General features: G+C 53.3%; 1 protein-coding gene across 2 annotated transcripts in view; it reads left to right on the top strand.

Moving 5' to 3' along the window:
- LOC116974068 (F-box/WD repeat-containing protein 7-like) overlaps positions 1-18953 on the top strand; it is a 107275-nt gene extending 88322 nt beyond the window's left edge. The window contains exons 5-12 of one of the 2 annotated variants that reach the window (XM_033022189.1): positions 1180-1314; positions 4909-5032; positions 6016-6152; positions 9006-9119; positions 11107-11288; positions 13570-13795; positions 16252-16462; positions 18315-18953. In XM_033022189.1, coding sequence (XP_032878080.1) covers positions 1180-1314; positions 4909-5032; positions 6016-6152; positions 9006-9119; positions 11107-11288; positions 13570-13795; positions 16252-16462; positions 18315-18583 — 1398 coding nt within the window. In that variant the 3' untranslated portion in view covers positions 18584-18953. The remainder of the gene's footprint in view (positions 1-1179; positions 1315-4908; positions 5033-6015; positions 6153-9005; positions 9120-11106; positions 11289-13569; positions 13796-16251; positions 16463-18314) is intronic. The other variant, XM_033022190.1, reaches the window with a different exon arrangement.
- Positions 18954-19338: the final 385 nt, after the last annotated feature.

Below are 19338 nucleotides of genomic sequence, written 5' to 3' on the forward strand. Positions count from 1 at the left end.
AGTTCCATCCTGCACATTGCACAAGAGAATCAGTCCTGATATCCTATCCCTTCTAGTAACATAGGAAATAGGTGCAGGAGTAGGCCATTCGGTCCTTCGAACCAGCACCGCCATTCAATATGATCCTTGCTGATCATCCGGAATCAGTATCCCGTTCCAACTTTTTATCCGTCTCCCTTGATTCCGTTAGCCCTAAGAGCTAAATCTAACTCTTGAAAACATCCAGTGAATTGGCCTCCACTGCCTTCTGTGGCAGAGAATTTCACAGATTCACAACTATCTGGGTGATAAACATGTTCCTCATCTCAGTCCTAAATGGCCGACCCCTTATTCTTAAACTGTGACCCCTGGTTCTGGACTCCCCCAACATTGGGAACATTTTTCCTGCATCTAGCCTGTCCAATCCCTTAAGAATTTTATATGTTTCTATAAGATATCCTCTCATCCTTCTAAATTCCAACGAATACAAGCCCAGTCGATCCATTCTTTCATCATATGACAGTCCCGCCATCCCGGGAATTATCTTGGTGAACCTACGCTGCACTCCCTCAATAGCAAGAATGTCCTTTCTCAAATTAGGAGACCAAAACTGCACACAATACTCCATGTGCAATCTCACCAGGGCCCTGTACAACTGCAGAAGGACCTCGTTGCTCCTGAACCCAAATCATAGAAACATAGAAAATAGGTGCAGGAGGAGGCCAATCGGCCCTTCGAGCCAGCACCGCCATTCATTGTGATCATGGCTGATCGTCCTCTATCAATAACCCGTGCCTGCCTTCTCCCCATATCCCTTGACTCCACTAGCCCCTAGAGCTCTATCTAACTCTCTCTTAAATCCATCCAGCGACTTGGCCTCCACTGCCCTCTGTGGCAGGGAATTCCATAAATTCGCAACTCTGGGTGAAAATGTTTTTTCTCACCTCAGTCTTAAATGACCTCCCCTTTATTCTAAGAATCCTCGTGCTATGAAGGCCAACATGCCATTAGCTTCCTTCACTGCCCGCTGTACCAGCATGCTTACTTTCAGACTTATACTCCATTTAAATGCAGTTGTAATACGAGATCAGTGTATGTATGAGAGCATGCTGGTGTTTTTAATTGAAGTGTAAGTGTTGTGTTTGGGATTGCTGCTGCTGCTGTATGAGTGGGAACATGATGGTGTGTTTTTGTTCACAGAGGTGGAGTGGCCCCGAGAAGCTGCTGGCTCTGGATGAACTCATTGACCGATGTGAGACGTCGCAGATCAAGTACATGATGCAGGTCATCGAGCCACAGTTCCAGCGAGACTTCATCTCCCTGCTGCCTAAAGAGGTACTGTTCAGTCACGTGGAGCTTGTTGTGCTGTCTGGCCCGGAGCTGGTGGACGAGCTGTACAACTACTTGTCTGTTGCCGATAAACCTGGAGACGAAATGTGAACGGCAGGTCTCACTCGAATGAGGAGGGCAATCCTTAACCAGATTAGTGCGGGTGTCAGGGGATAGGGGAGAAGGCAGGAGAATGGGGTTAGTAGTGAGAGATAGATCAGCCATGATTGAATGGTGGAGTAGACTTGAAACATAGAACAGAGAAAATAGGTGCAGGAGTAGGCCATTCGGCCCTTCGAGCCTGCACCGCCATTCAATATGATCATGGCTGATCATCCAACTCAGTATCCTGTACCTGCCTTCTCTCCATACCCCCTGATCCCTTTAGCCACAAGGGCCACATCTAACTCCCTCTTAAATATAGCCAATGAACTGGCCTCAACTACCTTCTGTGGCAGAGAATTCCAGAAATTCACCACTCTCTGTGTGAAAAACGTTTTTTCTCATCTCGGTCCTAAAAGATTTCCCCCTTATCCTTAAACTGTGACCCCTTGTTCTGGATCCTTAAACTGTGACCCCTTGTTCTGAGTAGGCCCTTCGGCCCCTTCGAGCCAGCACCGCCATTCAATATGATAATGCCTGATCATCCAAAATCAGTACCCCGTTCCTGCTTTCTCCCCATATCCCTTGATGGGCCGAATGGCCTAATTGTGCTCCGATCACATGAACATGAATCAGTTATTCTGCTAGTTATCCATTCTAGTGCCAGAGATCTGAATTCCTTCATCTGCTCCCTCTTCAGACTGATGCTGGGGTTTAGTTCAGAACATTGTGCAAAGTTCAGATGTTTCTAATTATTCTGTGTAAAATTACAATGGTTTCTGTTATTGCCTTGTAATGGGTGAGCATGTCTTCATCAGTCCAAGGTTAAATTTGGAAGATGCGCTTTGTCTTCCCTGCAACACAACCTCAAGGATGATCTGGCCAAGGTGCTGAAAGTGACGAAAGGTAGAAGGTGATACACTCGTCTGTTGGCAGAATAAGGAGCAGTGATCCGTCACAAGCAGAATAGTATAACTCTGACAATTGAAACATTTAAATTAACTTTTCAGCGACATTTTGTGAATTGAAGGCTTGTATTAAGAAATATTAACACCCCCAGAAGATATATTGTCTGCCGCCGAAAGATATCTGAATTATGTGTAAGATGTGTAAGAAAGAACTGCAGATGCTGGTAAAATCACAGAGTGCTGGAGTAACTCAGCGGGCCAGGCAGCACCTGTGGAGAACATGGATAGGTGACGTTTCACAGAGTGCTGGAGTAACTCAGCGGGTCAGGCAGCATCTGTGGAGAACATGGATAAGTGACGTTTCACAGAGTGCTGGAGTAACTCAGCGGGTCAGGCAGCATCTGTGGAGAACGTGGATACGTGACGTTTCACAGAGTGCTGGAGTAACCGGGTCAGGCAGCATCTGTGGGGAACATGGATAGGTGATGTTTCACAGAGTGTTGGAGTAACTCAGCGGGTCAGGCAGCATCTGTGGGGAACATGGATAGGTGATGTTTCACAGAGTGCTGGAGTAACTCAGCGGGTCAGGCAACATCTATGGAGAGAAGAAACAGGTGACGTTTCGGGTCGAGACCCTTCTTCAGACGGATTCCGATATCTGTATTATGCTTGGCCAAATCGATTATTCTGATTCTGCACTAAATCCTTGTTGCAGGCCATTCGGCTCCTTTGTCTATACTGTCCCCCAGCAGAGCAGTCCGAGCATTCCCATTCCCTTTCCCTCTGTAATGTTTTTTCATCATTCATCAATCCCTCTTTCGTTCTAGAGTCATACAGCATGAAAACGGGCCCTTTGGCCCAACTTGGGGTTCTCTTATTCCCTCTCCCCCTCCCGTCTGGCAGAAGATAGAAGAGCTTAAAAGCACGTGTTCCCCGATTCAGGAACAGCTTCTTCCCCGCTGCTATCAGACTGCTGAACGGTTCCCCATAAGCTAGGCTGTGGTCCTGATCTCCCAACCTACCTTATATCAAACTGCTGAACGATTCCCCTGGAACCTAGGCTGTAGTCCTGATCGTCCAGCCTACCTTATTGCTGAACGGTTCCCCCACGAGCTAGGCTGTAGTCCACATCTTCCAACCTACCTTATTGTGGGCCTTGCATATTTTTTATGTTCATGATAGGAGCAGAATGAGGCCATTCGGCCCATCAAGACTACTCCACCATTCAATCATGGCTGATCTATCCTTCCTTCCTGACCTCATTCTCCTGCCTTCTCCCCAGAACTCCTGACACTCTGTAGTGTAACGCTGTAACTGTGGAGTGTTTCCTCGTTGCACTACTCGTTGTACATGTGTATTGCTTCAATCTAGGATTTGACTGGATAACAAACAAAGGTTTTCACTGTTCCTTGGTGCCCGTGACTATAACTACCCAATGTTATTTGCCCATGTTTGGCGAGTATTCCTCTTTCCCATCCATGTACCTGTACAAATGACTTTAGAATGTAATTCCACATGCCTCAGCATCTGGCAGCTTGTTCCATATACCTACCACCTTGTGTGGAACCGGTTAATCCTCAGGCTCATATTCAATCTTTCCCCTCTCACCTTAAAGCCTGCCCTCTAGTTCTTGATTTCTCCACCCTGGGGTAAAGTAGCTCTTTGCCCCTTCTGATTTTATGCTCCTCGACAAGGAAATCCCACATCCTCTTGCTCAGCGCAGTCTCTCCAACTTCTTCCAATAAGCAGGCCCTCGAGTCCCAGCAACATCCTCCTGCATTTTATCTGCACCCTTTCCAGCTTCATGGTATCTTTGCTGTAGCAGGGTGAGCAACACTGGACCGAATACTGCCGGTTCAGCCTCGCCGTTGTCTTGTACAACTGCAAGCTGACTTGTATACTCAATCTCCTGTTTGAACAAGGCCAGTGTGACACCACGTTCAGGGACCCCTCAGTCTCTCTGCTCGACTCCCTCAGGCCCTACCCTTCAATTAGTCCCCAAATTGCAGCTCCTCACTTGTCTGAATTCAACTCTATTGGCCATTCCTTGGCCTACTTGCTCAGCTGATCAAGGTCCCTCAGTAAACATCTTTCACTGATTCCACATGGTTTAGTGTCAGCTGCAAACTAACTAAACATCCAGATCATGTGTGTGATAGCAAGGAACTTCAGATGCTGCTTTACAAGTCTGAAGAAGGGTCTCAACCAGAAACATCACCTATTCCGCTTCTCCAGAGATGCTGCCTGACCCGCTGAGTTACTCCAGCATTTTGTATCTGCCTTACATTTCAGTAGTGCTGGCAAGCAATTAGCCAACATGTGTCTGACGTGGGCACAAGCAGCTGAGGGAAGTCTACACTGTCATAGGGAGGGAGAGCATGCAAACTCCTCACACTACCCGAGCCCACTGTCAAACCGGGTCCCTAGAGTAGTGAGGCAGCGTCACAAACTGCTGTGTCACCTCCGTGCTATCCACATCAATGAGGACGTTAGGCTGCCAGTGTTCTGGTTTTAATCTCCAGATTGATGATGGTAAATGCGTTCCCAGTGGTCAGAGCGATTTAGCAGTGTGTGTGTTTGCTGCTTTCAGCTGGCACTCTACGTGCTGTCCTTCCTGGAGCCCAGGGACCTGCTGCGAGCAGCGCAGACCTGTCGGTACTGGCGCATCTTGGCTGAGGACAATCTGCTGTGGAGAGAGAAGTGCAGAGAAGAAAGTGAGTGTGGGCGGGGGCTGGATGGGCATTGTGTGCGGGGGCTGGATGGACATTGTGGGCGGGGGCTGGATGGGCATTGTGGGCGGGGGCTGGATGGACATTGTGGGCGGGGGCTGGATGGGCATTGTGTGCGGGGGCTGGATGGGCATTGTGGGCGGGGGCTGGATGGGCATTGTGTGCGGGGGCTGGATGGGCATTGTGGGCGGGGCTGGATGGACATTGTGGGCGGGGGCTTGCTCAGCATTGTGGGCGGAGGGCTGTATGGGCATTGTGGGCGGAGGCTGGATGGACATTGTGGGCGGGGGCTGGATGGGCATTGTAGGCGGGGGCTGGATGGGCATTGTAGGCGGGGGCTGGATGGGCATTGTGGGCGGGGGCTTGCTCAGCATTGTGGGCGGGGGCTGGATGGGCATCGTGGGCGGAGGCTGGATGGACATTGTGGGCGGGGGCTGGATGGACATTGTGGGCGGGGGCTGGATGGACATTGTGGGCGGGGGCTGGCTCAGCATTGTGGGCGGGGGGCTGGATGGGCATTGTGTGCGGGGGCTGGATGGACATTGTGGGCGGGGGCTGGATGGACATTGTGGGCGGGGGCTGGCTCAGCATTGTGGGCGGGGGGCTGGATGGGCATTGTGTGCGGGGGCTGGATGGACATTGTGGGTGGGGGGCTGGATGGGCATTGTGGGCGGAGGCTGGATGGACATTGTGGGCGGGGGCTGGATGGGCATTGTGTGCGGGGGCTGGATGGGCATTGTGGGCGGGGGCTGGATGGGCATTGTGGGCGGGGCTGAATGGGCATTGTGGGTGGGGGGCTGGATGGGCATCGTGGGCGGGGTTTTGTTCAGTATCGTGTTGGCTGGGTAATGTGTCTGACTATTATCACTGGGCCAGTGTTGAGCGTTGTACTGGGGGCTGCCACTGAGAGTCTGCAGTGCTGGTGAAGCATTAACGCTCTCTCCCCTGACCGTCTCTCCCCCGTGCAGTGATCGAGGAGCCACTGTACCTGCGCAGGCGACGGATGCTCAGCACCGGCTTCATGTACAGTCCCTGGAAATCGGCATTCATGAGGCAGCATAAGATAGACACCAACTGGCGATCGGGCGAGATCAAACCTCCCAAGGTAAGCTGGCCTCACCCCGTCACACTGCAGCAATATCGGGGCAGGGTGGATGCACAAAGCTGCAGTAACTCAGCGGGACACGCAGCATCTCTGGAGAGAGGGAATGGGTGACGTTTCAGGTTGACACCCTTCTTCAGACTGAGAGTTAGGGGAGAGGAGGATATAGAGGGTGATATATTGAGAGTTATATGGAACAAATGAATGAAAGCTAACCCTAATGCAAAAAGGTAATGATGATAAAGGAGACAAGCCATTGTTATCTGTGGGCTGGACAAGAAGCTAGCACAACAACTGGGTGGGGGAGGAATGGAGTGAGAGGGTTGCAAAGGTTAGTTGAAGCTAGAGAAATCAGTATTCAATGCGCTGGGCAGTCTCCTTCATTCATTTGTTCTATATCTCTCCACATCGTCATCTATATCTCTTGTTTCCCTTTCCCCTGACTCTCAGTCTGAAGAAGGGTTTTGACCCGATACATCAACTATTCCTTTTCTTGAGATGCTGCCTGCTTCGCTGAGTCACTCCAGCATTTTGTGTCTATCTTTGGTTTAAAGCAGCATCTGCAGTTCCTCCCCACATTCCTAGAGTCAAATCCTTTTGGTTTTCCAATGACTTGTTCTAGCTACACATCAACTTTGTTATTTGTGTGCAAGGATCCTCTGAACACCAATACCTTGCAGTCTCATTTAAAAAATATGATTCATTTCTCTACAAAGAGAATAACATCACATCGACATCGGCTCCACCATATCCATGTTTATTGATTTAGTTTAAAGTCTCCCTGGGTCGCCATTTCCATATTGTCTCCCCAGCAAACTTGTTACATTTAGTGCCACTTATCCAAATCATCGCTCTGGTTTTATCATTCCAGGGTTCCTGCTCTCAACACCAAAGCACACGGCTCGTCAGGCAGCATCCGTGGACAGAGCAACGAGTAATGTTTCAGAAAATAGATCTTAAGTCAAAATTGGAAAATGATGGCAGACATGTTTTAAGCTGCATAGATAAGAACATAGAACAGTGCAGCAGAGATACTTGCCCTTTGTCCCACCATGTGTTTACCAATCATTGAGTGATACAGTGTGGATACAGGCCCTTCAGCCCATCTTGCCCACACCGGCCAACATGTCCCAGCTACACTAGTCCCACCTGCCTGCGCTTGGTCCATATCCCTCCAAACCTGTCCTATCCATGTACCTGTCTAACATTGGGATAGTCCCAGCCTCAACTACCTCCCCTGGCAGCTTGTTCCATACACCCACCACCCTTTGTGTGAAAAAGTTACCCCTCAGGTTCCTATTAAATCTTTTCCCCTTCACCTTGAACCTGTGTCCTCTGGTCCTCGATTCCCTTACTCTGGGCAAGAGACTCTGTGCATCTACCCGATCTATTCCTCTCATGATTTTATACACCTCAATAAGATCACCCCTCATCCTAATCGCATTTCCGTGCATGTGTCTGGACCCTCCCCCCCCATTCCCTCGCTGTTACGGTGCATCTGTGTAAAAGCTGTGAATCCCCCCCCATCCAGCAAACTAGCATCTGCATAAAATAAACAGATAACCGCTGGAAACACAATATCTGAGAAAGTGAAACACAGGATTACAACATAACAATTGATGGGAGAAAGATAGGAAAGGTTGAGAGGGATATCGTTAGGTTGAACTACCGTAGTTAGGCATCTTGGTTGACGTGGATGTTGGGTCAAAGGGCCTGTTTCCATCCTGTATCTCCTACCCGCTTCCACCACCTCCCTGGCAACCCATCCCAGCCACTCACCACTCTGTGTCCTGCACATCTTCCTACTCCCCCCCTTAAAGCTGTGCCCTGTGGTCTTTGACATCTCCACCCTGTGGGAACAGGTTCTGACTGTCTACCCTATCGCTGCGTCTCGGAGATGTATATATTTTATGTTTCTGACGGGTCGCCTCACAGCCTCCGACGCTGCGGGGAAAACAATCATAGTTTGTCCACCCTCTCCCTTCAGTCACTGCCCGCTGCATCTGCTGCCTGACCTTCAGTGACTGCCCGCTGCATCTGCTGCCTGACCCGCAGCTGCTGCATACACTGCCTGACCTGCAGCCACTTCCCGCTGCCTGACCTGCAGCTACTGCCCTCTACATATACTGCCTGACCCGAATGTTTGCAGCATGTTCTGTTTTTTATTTGTGAGGACGTTTTGCGGATTTAAATTCTACCTGAGGAACAAGTGGAGAGGATTGTTATTTTGTAACCGAGGAGGCAAAAAGATTATTATTGAGGAATACGGGACCTCCACAAATATTCCCGGCAGCTGGTGGTCTGGCCCCTCCTTTAATCCGGACATTACCCTCCCTTTCCCCTGGAATTTACTGGCTGCGGCCGTGGCTCTGGAACTCTGTCCCGGCCAGAGCCGGCAGATCCCTTCCCATTGCCGACTTCCGCGGCCCCTCGACGCCGTCACCTCTGTTTGCCGGCAAAGCGGATATTCCAGAAAGCTTCTGGAACCAAGGGTACAGATGACATGGGGACAAAGCAGCTTGACGAGGAAGCACCTCCTTCCCTTAGCAGCAACTGGAGGGTTGACACGGACCCCGGACCAAAGAGCCTGTTTCCACGCTGATACTAAGGTTTGAGGGAGTGCGAGCAGGAGATAGACGTGTCCGGCTCCGACCATACCCGGTGCACTGGCAGGAATAACCTGTTGGTTTTTAAACTGGAATTCAGGTGTATGGGATTTTGATTCAGAAACTGCAGGCAGATCACTGCCGATGACTGGCTGAATATTTACGGTTTACACATGGTGGTGATTTGCAGCTTGTGTATTATTTGGTGAATGTGGACGTGTTGATGATGGTCAAAGCTTCACTTTTACAGGTGTTGAAAGGTCACGATGATCACGTCATCACCTGTCTACAGTTCTCTGGCAATCGCATCCTCAGCGGCTCTGATGACAACACGCTCAAAGTCTGGTCTGCCATCACTGGAGAGGTGTGTGTCCTCCCACCGCCCCCCAGCCTCTCCTACTCCCCCCGCCTCTCCCACTTCCCCCGCCTCTCCCACTCCCGCCCCGCCTCTCTCACTCCCCCCCGCCTCTCCCACTCCCCCAGCCTCTCTCACTCCCCCCGCCACTCCCCACTCCCCCAGCCTCTCCCACTCCCCCAGCCTCTCTCACTCCCCACTCCCCCAGCCTCTCCCACTCTCCCAGCCTCTCTCACTCCCCTCCCCACTCCCCCCCGCCTCTCTCACTCCCCCTGCCACTCCCCACTCCCCCCGCCTCACCCACTCCCCCAGCCTCTCCCACTCCCCCAGCCTCTCCCACTCCCCCAGCCTCTCTCACTCCCCACTCCCCCCCACCTCTCCCACTCCCCCAGCCTCTCTCACTCCCCACTCCCCCCCGCCTCTCCCACTCCCACTGCCCCAGCCTCACCCACTCCCCCAGCCTCACCCACTCCCCCAGCCTCACCCACTCCCCCAGCCTCTCCCACTCCCCCAGCCTCTCTCACTCCCCCCTGCCTCACCCACTCCCACTCCCCCAGCCTCTCCCACTCCCACTCCCCTATCCCCCCCGGTGAATTCATTATGGGGAACAAGGAAATGGAAGATGAGTTCAACAGGTACTTTGGATCCATCTTCACTAAGGAGGACACAAACAATCTTCCCGATATATACTAATGACCAAAGGATCTGGGGTGACAGAGGATGTAGTGTATCTGGACTTTCAGAAAGCATTTGATAAGGTCCCACATAGGAGATTAGTGGCAAAATTAGGGCACATGGTATTGGGGGTAGAGTGCTGACATGGATAAAAAATTGGTTGGCATTCAGGAAACAAAGAGTAGGGATTAACGGGTCCCTTTCAGAATGGCAGGCAGTGACTAGTGGGGTACCGCAAGGCTCGGTGCTGGGACCGCAGCTATTTACAATATACATCAATGATTTGGATGAAGGGATTCAAAGTAACATTAGCAAATTTGCAGATGACACAAAACTGTGAGGAGGATGCTATGAGAATGCAGAGTGACTTGGACAGGCTGAGTGAGTGGGCAGATGCATGGCAGATGCAGTTTAATGTGGATAAATGTGAGGTTATCCACTTTGGTAGCAAAAACAGGAAGGCAGATTATTATCTAAATGGCGTCAAGTTGGGACAAGAGGAAGTACAACGGGATCTGGGGGTCCTTGTTCATCAGTCTATGAAAGTAAGCATGCAGGTACAGCAGGCAGTGAAGAAAGCGAATGGCATGTTGGCCTTTATAACAAGAGGAGTTGAGTGTAGGAGCAAAGAGGTTGTTCTGCAGTTGTACAGGGCCCTAGTGAGACCACACCTGGAGTATTGTGTGCAGTTTTGGTCCCCTAATTTGAGGAAGGACATTCTTGCTATTGAGGGAGTGCAGCGTAGGTTTACAAGGTTAATTCCCGGGATGGCGGGATTGACAAATGCTGAGAGTATGGAGCAGCTGGGCTTGTACACTCTGGAGTTTAGAAGGATGAGAGGAGATCTTATTGAAACATTAGACTATTATGGGTTTGGACACGCTAGAGGCGGGAAACATGTTCCCGATGTTGGGGGAGTCCAGAACCAGGGGCCACAGTGTAAGAATAACTGCACCTATTGTCTATTGCTTCTCCCCTCTCTCCACTCCCCAATCCCCCACCCATCTCCTGCTGCCCCTCCCCCTGCCCCCACCCACCTCTTCCAACTCCTCCGCCCTCCTCCACACTCCCCACCGCCCCTCCCCACTCCCCACCGCCCCTCCCCACCGCCACTCCCCACTCCCCACCGCCCCTCCCCACCGCCCCTCCCCACTCCCCCGCATCTCGTGCGTGCGTGCGTGTGAGTGTTTGCACTTTTTCACACTTTACCATTTCACCTTTACACTCTGCCCTCTAGTATTTGATTTTTCCACCCTGTGGTAGAAGATTGTAACTGTCTCCCCTGTCCATGCCGCCCATAATTGTGGCCCTTGTTTTGCAGTGTGTGCAGACGCTGGTGGGACACACAGGGGGCGTTTGGTCGTCACAGATGAGAGGCAGCATCGTCATCAGCGGCTCCACCGACCGCACCCTGAAGGTGTGGAACGCAGAGACGGGCGAGTGTATCCACACGCTGTACGGGCACGCCTCCACTGTACGCTGCATGCACCTCCACGGCAACAAGTGAGGCCCTCTACTGTGTGTGGGGGTGGGGGTGGGGGTGTGTGTGTCTGTGTGGGGGTGGGGGTGTGTGTGTGTGTGTGTCTCTGTCTGTGTGTGGGTGGGGGTGTGTGAGTGTCTGTCTGTGTGTGTGTGTCTCTGTCTGTATGTGTGTGTGTCTCTGTCTGTATGTGTCTGTGTGTGTCTCTCTGTCTGTATGTGTGTGTGTGTCTGTGTGTGTGTGTCTCTGTATGTGTGTGTGTGTCTGTGTGCGTGTCTCTCTGTCTGTGTCTGTCTGCGTGCGTGTGTCTGTGTCTGGAGCCCCTGGACACTGGGCAATGGCAGCTGGATCTCTATATCCTTGCCCTTCTATTGTGCAAATAGAGGGGGATGGGGACAGGGAGCTGAGGGGGGTGGTGACGGGGGGCTGAGGGGGGTAGGGACAGGGGGGCTGAGGGGGATGGGGACGGGGGGGCTGAGGGGGGTAGGGACGGGGGGGCTGAGGGGGGTGGGGACGGGGGGCTGAAGGGGGTAGGGACAGGGGGGCTGAGGGGGATGGGGACGGGGGGGCTGAGGGGGGTAGGGACAGGGGAGCTGAGGGGTGGGGACTGGGGGGGGGGGTCTGAGGCGGGTAGGGACGGTGGGGCTGAGTGGAGGTGACCTTCCATAAGCCACACGTTACCTGTGCATGTTGAAGCATTCCACTGATGACGAAAGGTGAACAATGTGAAGCTGAGCGATGGTCATCTTGTGTAGAGAGGTACTGCAGATGCTGGGCGATGGGGCAGTATCGGAGATAAGCACAAGAACTTCTTCTCTGGGGCAATATAGACACCACTGTTACCCTGATACAACAGCGATCCAATAGCCAATTCACAGGTAGACAAAAATGCTGGAGAAACTCAGCGGGTGAGGCAGCATCTATGGAGCGAAGGAATAGGCGAAGTTTCGGGTCGAGACCCTTCTTCAGACTGATGGGGGGGGGGGGGGGGGGGGCGGGAAGAAGAAAGGAAGAGGCGGAGACAGTGGGCTGTGGGAGAGCTGGGAAGGGGAGGGGAAGGAGGGAGAAAGCAGGGACTATCTGAAATTGGAGAAGTCAATGTTCATACTGCTGGGGTGTAAACTACCCAAGCGGAATATGAGGTGCTGCTCCTCCAATTTGCGCTGGGCCTCACTCTGACCATGGGGGAGGCCCAGGACAGAAAGGCCGGATTCGGAATGGGAGGGGGAGTTGAAGTGCTGAGCCACCGGGAGATCAGGTTGGTTATTGCGAACTGAGCGGAGGTGTTGGGCGAAGCGATCGCCAAGCCTGCGCTTGGTCTCACCGATGTAGAGCAGCTGACACCTAGAGCAGCGGATGCAATAGATGAGGTTGGAGGAGGTGCAGGTGAACCTCTGCCTCACCTGGAAAGACTGCTTGGGTCCTTGGATGGAGTCCAGGGGGGAGGTAAAGCAACAAGTGTAGCATTTCCTGCGGTTGCAAGGGAAAGTACCAGGGGAGGGGGTGGTTTGGGTGGGAAGGGACGAATTGACCAGCGAGTTATGGAGGGAGCGGTCTCTGGAGAAAGCAGAAAGGTGAGGAGATAGGAAGATGTGGCCAGTGGTGGGATCCCGTTGGAGGTGACGAAAATGTCGTAGGATTATTTGTTGTGTGTGACGGTTGGTGGGGTGGAAGGTGAGGACAAGGGGGACTCTGTCCTTGTTACGAGTGGGGGGGGGGGGTCCCACTTTCACGACCTAATTCACAACCTATTTTACTCGTGGACATTTTTCATCATGTTGAAAAAACGCCCCGACCTACTTGATGCCACGAGTACCTACGACTAGTATCACGACCTACCTACGGCCTCGTGACGACCATGCTGCGAGTATGAGTCAAGGGCAAGGTCGTGAAAGTGGGACAGGCCCTTTACGGGGTATGGAAGAGACCCTGGCGAGAACATCATCTACAGTTGAAAAGGGGATAGCCAACTCTCAATTGGTTGGTGGCAGGACTGGAGGGGAGAGGAGGATAATTGTTTTGAACCGTGGGGGACGTACAGGTCACAGATTCAAAGTGACATTTAAACGGACAGGTGTGTCTTTGAAAAGCAGCTACCTGTGGGGAGCGAACTGGGTGCAGGTGGGGTGGTGCTGGAGTAACTCAGCGGGTCAGGCAGCATCTGTGGAGAACATGGATAGGTGGCGTTTCACAGAGTGCTGGAGTAACTCAGCGGGTCAGGCAGCATCTGTGTGGGGAACATGGATAGGTGACGTTTGTGGTCGGAACCCTTCTGCAGACTGATGCTCATGTTGTCGTTGTCAGGGTGGTGAGTGGATCGAGGGACGCCACTCTCAGAGTGTGGGACATTGACACGGGCCGCTGCCTGCACACTCTCCTGGGGCACGTGGCAGCAGTGCGGTGCGTGCAGTACGATGGCGAGAGGGTGGTGAGCGGGGCCTACGACTACACTGTCAAGGTGTGGGACCCCCTGACTGAGACCTGTGTGCACACACTCCAGGGCCACACAAACAGAGTCTACTCACTTCAGGTAAGCTGCAACCCTGCCTTCATTACCTCCTGCTCACATCAGTTTATTGTCACGTGTGTCGAGGTACAGTGAAAAGCTTTTGTTGCGCCGTTACAATCGAGTGTACACATACGTGATAAGGGATTAATGTTTAGTCATCGGAGTTAAAGTGAGAAAAGTTGCTGTAGGAGTAGATGTTGAAGAGTGTGGAGCGATTGTAATATGTGGTTGTGGCCAGCACACATATAGTCACCTGCGTTGGACACCATCTTGTTATGCTCCGTGGCAAATGTCGAAATGACAGAAAGGGGAATGTGGCCCTGGTCAAACAGCGATCCAAGCCCAATGGCCAATTCTCAATTGGTTGGTGGCAGGGCTGGAGGGGAGAGGAGGATAAATGTTCTGAACTGTGGGGGAAGTACATGTCTCAGACTCAAAGCGACATTTAAACGGACAGGCGTGTCTTTGAAAAGCAGCTACCTGTGGGGAACAAACGGGCTGTAGGTGCGGTGGTGCTGGAGTAACTCAGCGGGTCAGGCAGCATCTGTGGAGAACATGGATAGGTGACTTTTCACAGGGTGTTGGAGTAACTCAGCGGGTCAGGCAGCATCTGTGGAGAACATGGATAGGTGACGTCTCACAGAGTGCTGGAGTAACTCAGTGGGTCAGGCAGCATCTGTGGAGAACATGGATAGGTGATAACGTCACCTGTCCATGTTCTGCAGAGACACATAGACAATAGGTGCAGGAGTAGGCCATTCGGCCCTTCGAGCCAGCACCGCCATTCAATGTTATCATGGCTGATCATCTACAATCAGTACCCCATTCCTGCCTTCTCCCCATATCCCCTGATTCCGGTAGCCCGCTCTAACTCTCTCTTGAATGCATCCAGTGAATTGGCCTCTACTACCTTCTGTGGCAGAGGATTCCACAAATTCACAACTCTCTGTGTGAATTTTATTCCCCCCATCTCAGTTCTAAATGGCCTGCCCCTTATTCTTAAACAGTGGCCCCTGGTTCTGGTCTCCCCCAACAATCTGGTCTCCCCCAACATTTCCTGCATCTAGTGTGGCCAATCCCTTAATAATTTAACATGTTTCTATAAGATACCCACTCATCCTTCTAAATTCCAGAGTATACAAGCCCAGCCGCTCCATTCTCTCAGCGTATGACAGTCCCGCCATCCCGGGAATTAACCTTGTAAACCTACGCTGCACTCCCTCAATAGCAAGAATGTCCGTCCTCAAATTAAATGCTGCTTGACCCGCTGAGTTACTCCAGCACTCTGTTCTTTTGTGCTGGAAAACTCTCCTCTGACCATCACAGGGGTGAATGGTCACCCGGTGTGTTGCCTGGTGTCAGTGTATAAAATCATGAGAGGAATAGATCGGGTAGATGCACAGAGTCTCTTGCCCAGAGTAGGGGAATCGAGGACCAGAGGACATAGGTTCTAGGTGAAGGGGAAAAGATTTAATAGGAATCTGAGGGGTAACTTTTTCACACAAAGGGTGGTGGGTGTATGGAACAAGCTGCCAGAGGAGGTAGTTGAGGCTGGGACTATCCCAACGTTTAAGAAACAGTAGGACAGGTAAATAGATTTGGTGGGATATGGGCCAAACGCGGGCAGGTAGGACTAGTGTAGCTGGGGCATGTTGGCCGGTGTGGGCTAGTAGGGCTGAAGGGCCTGTTTCCACCCTGTGTCACTCTGTGACTAGTGTAGCTGGGACATTGTTGTCCAGTGTGGGCTAGTAGGGCTGAAGGGCCTCTATGCCTGTGACTGTACAGCAGCAGTTGTGAATGTGGGGCAGTTGCAGGTGGCCTGCTCTATCGGCCTGTTTGCCGGCTCTGTGACGCAGCTGGTGGAGCCACTGCCGGGCAGCTCCAGTGCCCTGAGCTCACTGCCCGCCTCTGCCCAGGCTGTGGAGTCTGCATGTTCTCCCTGTCACCGTGTGGCCAGTGGAAGTTGCCCCAGTTATAGGTGGGTGGTGAAGTGGGGTTGGTGGATGGGCTGAAGGGCCTGTGGTCTAGGGATACCCTGGGTGCTGACCTCTCCGCCCTGTTTGTCCGTGACGTGCAGCTCCCACGCTGGCTGCAACACCGGGCCCTGGGGTCCACTGGGTCTGCTGCAAGGGTTCAGCAGCTCAGTGTCATCTCCGCACCCCACGGCCTGGCATTGGCCATCCATCTTGTGCCTTGGCCACTGGGCTGAGAGAGAGGGGGTGAGGGTGGGGCCCCCCCCACAGGGTGATGGTGACCCCCTCCCTCCCCCAGGGTGACGGTGCGGTGTGGGGTGCTGTGGGGCTGCCGTGTGCTCACTGTGATGGTGTGGGGGTGAGGGTGTTGTGTGTGTGTGTGGGGGGGGGGGGGGGTGAGGGTGTTGTGTGTGTGGGGGTGGGGGTGAGGGTGTTGTGTGTGTGGGGGGGGGGTGAGGGTGTGGGTGTGTGCTCACTGTGCGGTGCTGCTTGTGCCGTTGCCAGTATGACGGTGTACACATCGTGAGCGGTTCGCTGGACACGTCTATCCGGGTGTGGGACGCTGAGAACGGTAACTGCCTGCACACTCTGATGGGCCATCAGTCACTGACCAGCGGCATGGAGCTGAAGGACAACATCCTGGTGTCCGGCAATGCCGACTCCACCGTCAAAATCTGGGATATCAAGACCGGACAATGTCTGCAGACCCTGCAAGGTCAGTGAGTGGCCAGTGGGGGGTGGGGGTGGGAGGGATGAGCTGGGCGGGGGGGGGGGGTGGTGGGTGGAGGAGTAGGTAGGGGGTGCAGGGGAAGCGGGTAGTGCGGCTGTCTGGGCCCTGCAGTACAGTGTGGTTTTTCTCTGGGGCAGCGGTGTGTGTGTGTGTGTCTGCGTCTGTGTGTGTGTGTGTGTGTCTGCGTCTGTGTGCGTGTGTGTGTGCGTCTGTGTGTGTGTGTGTGTGTGCGTCTGTGTGTGCGTGTGTGTGCGTGTCTGTGTGCGTCTGTGTGCGTGTGTGTGTGTGCGTCTGTGTGTGTGTGTGTGTGTGTGTGTGTCTGTGCGTGTGTGTGTGTGTGTGTGTGCGTCTGTGTGTGTGTGTGTGTGTGTCTGCGTCTGTGTGTGTGTGTGTGTCTGCGTCTGTGTGTGTGTGTGTGTGGTGTGTGTGTGTGTGTGTCTGTGTGTGTGTCTGTGTGTGTGTGTGTGTGCGTGTGTCTGCGTCTGTGTGTGTGTGCGTGTGTCTGTGTGTGTGTGTGTGTGTGTGTGTCTGCGTCTGTGTGTGTGTGTCTGCGTCTGCGTGTGTGTGCGTGTGTCTGTGTCTGTGTGTGTGCGTGTGTCTGTGTGTGTGTGTCTGTGTGTGTGTCTGTGTCTGTGTGTGCGTGTGTCTGTGTGTGTGTCTGCGTCTGTGTGTGTGTGTGCGTGTCTGTGTGTGTGTGTGCGTGTGTCTGTGTGCGTGTGTGTGTGTGTCTGCGTCTGCGTGTGTGTGTGTCTGCGTCTGCGTCTGCGTGTGTGTGCGCGTGTGCGTCTGCGTGTGCGTGTGTGTGTGTGTGTGTGTGCGCTGGCAACAAGCTACCATTGATCAGTCACTGCCGCTCCCTACATGAGGAGGTTGTACCTGAGGGGACCTTGAATGTACTCTTCCCCCCCCCTGTCAGCTGTGGCCTGTGTGCATCAGCACCACAGGATCCTTTGTAGCTCTGCCCATTCAACCCCTCGAACTTCTGCCGGCCCTTGTCGACCATTCCCGTCAATCCCTTCCCCAGTCTCCTCTCATCGCCATTCCGGTTCTGTGTTGAAACCTCCGATTCCCCACTCCCACAATCGCAGTGTTCTCCTTGCCCTCTCCCAGAACAGTGACCGCCCAGCCCAACCCACAGTGGCCTCATGCCCACTGGTCAGTACAACCCTCATGCCCACTGGTCTGGCTGCAGTGTTCAGCGTCTCTGTTACATGACGTGCCTTCCCACGCCAGACCACTGACACCTGCCACTGCAGGGACTGAGCCGGCCGATCAATACTTGCATTGATCAGCTGGGCTGCATTGGACCTGATCAATAACTATAGAGCAGTACTGGTGCCTCCTCCTCCCTCATACCACACACGGCAGGAGAGGCATGGAGAGGGGGGGGGGCCTGGGGAGGGGGGGGGGGGGTCTGTGGAGGGGGGGCCTGTGGAGGGGGGGGTCTGTGGAGGGGGGGGGGGGGGGGGGGGTCTGTGGCGGGGGGCCCCTTGTTCCCACACTGTGGCAGCACCTTGCCGACAGGCAGTGTGTGGGATCTCGGCTCTGCCGGCCCTTCCACATCTGCCATGGTTCAGTTTCGGTCCCGTGTACCGAGGTACAGTGAAAAGCCTTTAGTTGCGTGTTATCCAGGCAGTGGAAAGACAACACATGATTACAACCGAGCCGGCCACAGTGTACAGATACAGGGTAAAGGGAATAACGTTTAGTGTGAGGTAGGGTCCAGTGGAAGATAGTACGAGGGTCCCTGCAGCCGTTATGGGGGGGGGCTGCATCAGTGTATGGGGTGGGGAGTGAAGGCCTCCTTCTAACCACTTGTCCCTTGTTCCCACGCCAGGGCCAAACAAGCACCAGAGTGCTGTCACCTGCCTGCAGTTCATCCAGAAGTTTGTGGTCACTAGCTCGGACGATGGGACGGTCAAACTGTGGGACCTTAAAACGGGCGACTTCATTCGCAACCTGGTGGCCCTGGAGAGTGGTGGCAGCGGTGGGGTGGTGTGGAGGCTGCGTGCATCAAAGACCAAGCTGATCTGTGCGGTGGGCAGCCGCAATGGTACAGAGGAGACCAAGCTGTTGGTGCTGGACTTTGATGTGGATATGAAGTGAGGCCATGTTATGCTGCGCACTTCTAGCCCACAGCATAGGCAGCGAGCAGGCACCAGCCCCACGCTGGCCACTCCCTTTTGCCAAAGAAGACTTGACCACGGGATGTGCAGACACCCAGTCCAGGAGTGGTGCTGCCCCCCCCCACTGGACAGCAGAGAGCGGGCCGTCTCAAGCCCACTGCACGCCAGCTGGAAGCAATTGGGAAATATTTCAAGCACCTTAGAACTGAGCCCACAGGACATCCATCTGTGCCGATGACGAGATACTTGCAGACACTTTAGAGACTTGCCAAAATTGTTCGTAACTCAAACTTGTACATAAAATGGTTCTATTGTATATTATATAAAAGTGTATCTATGTGGTGAATGAGGTAACGCATCCGTAACAACGTCTATATATTGAACTGTGTAACAGTGTGTGCACCTCGTGTACAAGAGAAGGTCAGGCTGAAGGTTGTGTGTGTGTGTGTGTGTTTGCACATGCGTGTGTGTGCGTATGTTTGCGTGTGTGCATGCGCATGTGTGCTTTGTGTGCGTGCGTGTGCAGGTATGTGTGTGTGTGCGTGTGCAGGTATGTGTGCTTGCGTGTGTGCATGCGTGTGCAGGTATGTGTGCTTGTGGGCGTGCGTGTGTAGGTATGTGTGCTTGCGTGTGTGTGCGTGCGTGTGCAAGGATTTTCACTCACAAGGTGATGCCCCTCCCACCCCTCTTGTATAAAACGTTGGGATTGGCCGCAGCAGAGGCCGGCCGGGGTGC

The sequence above is a fragment of the Amblyraja radiata genome, chromosome 6, assembly GCF_010909765.2.
Source record: "Amblyraja radiata isolate CabotCenter1 chromosome 6, sAmbRad1.1.pri, whole genome shotgun sequence".
Taxonomy (NCBI): Eukaryota; Metazoa; Chordata; class Chondrichthyes; order Rajiformes; family Rajidae; genus Amblyraja; species Amblyraja radiata.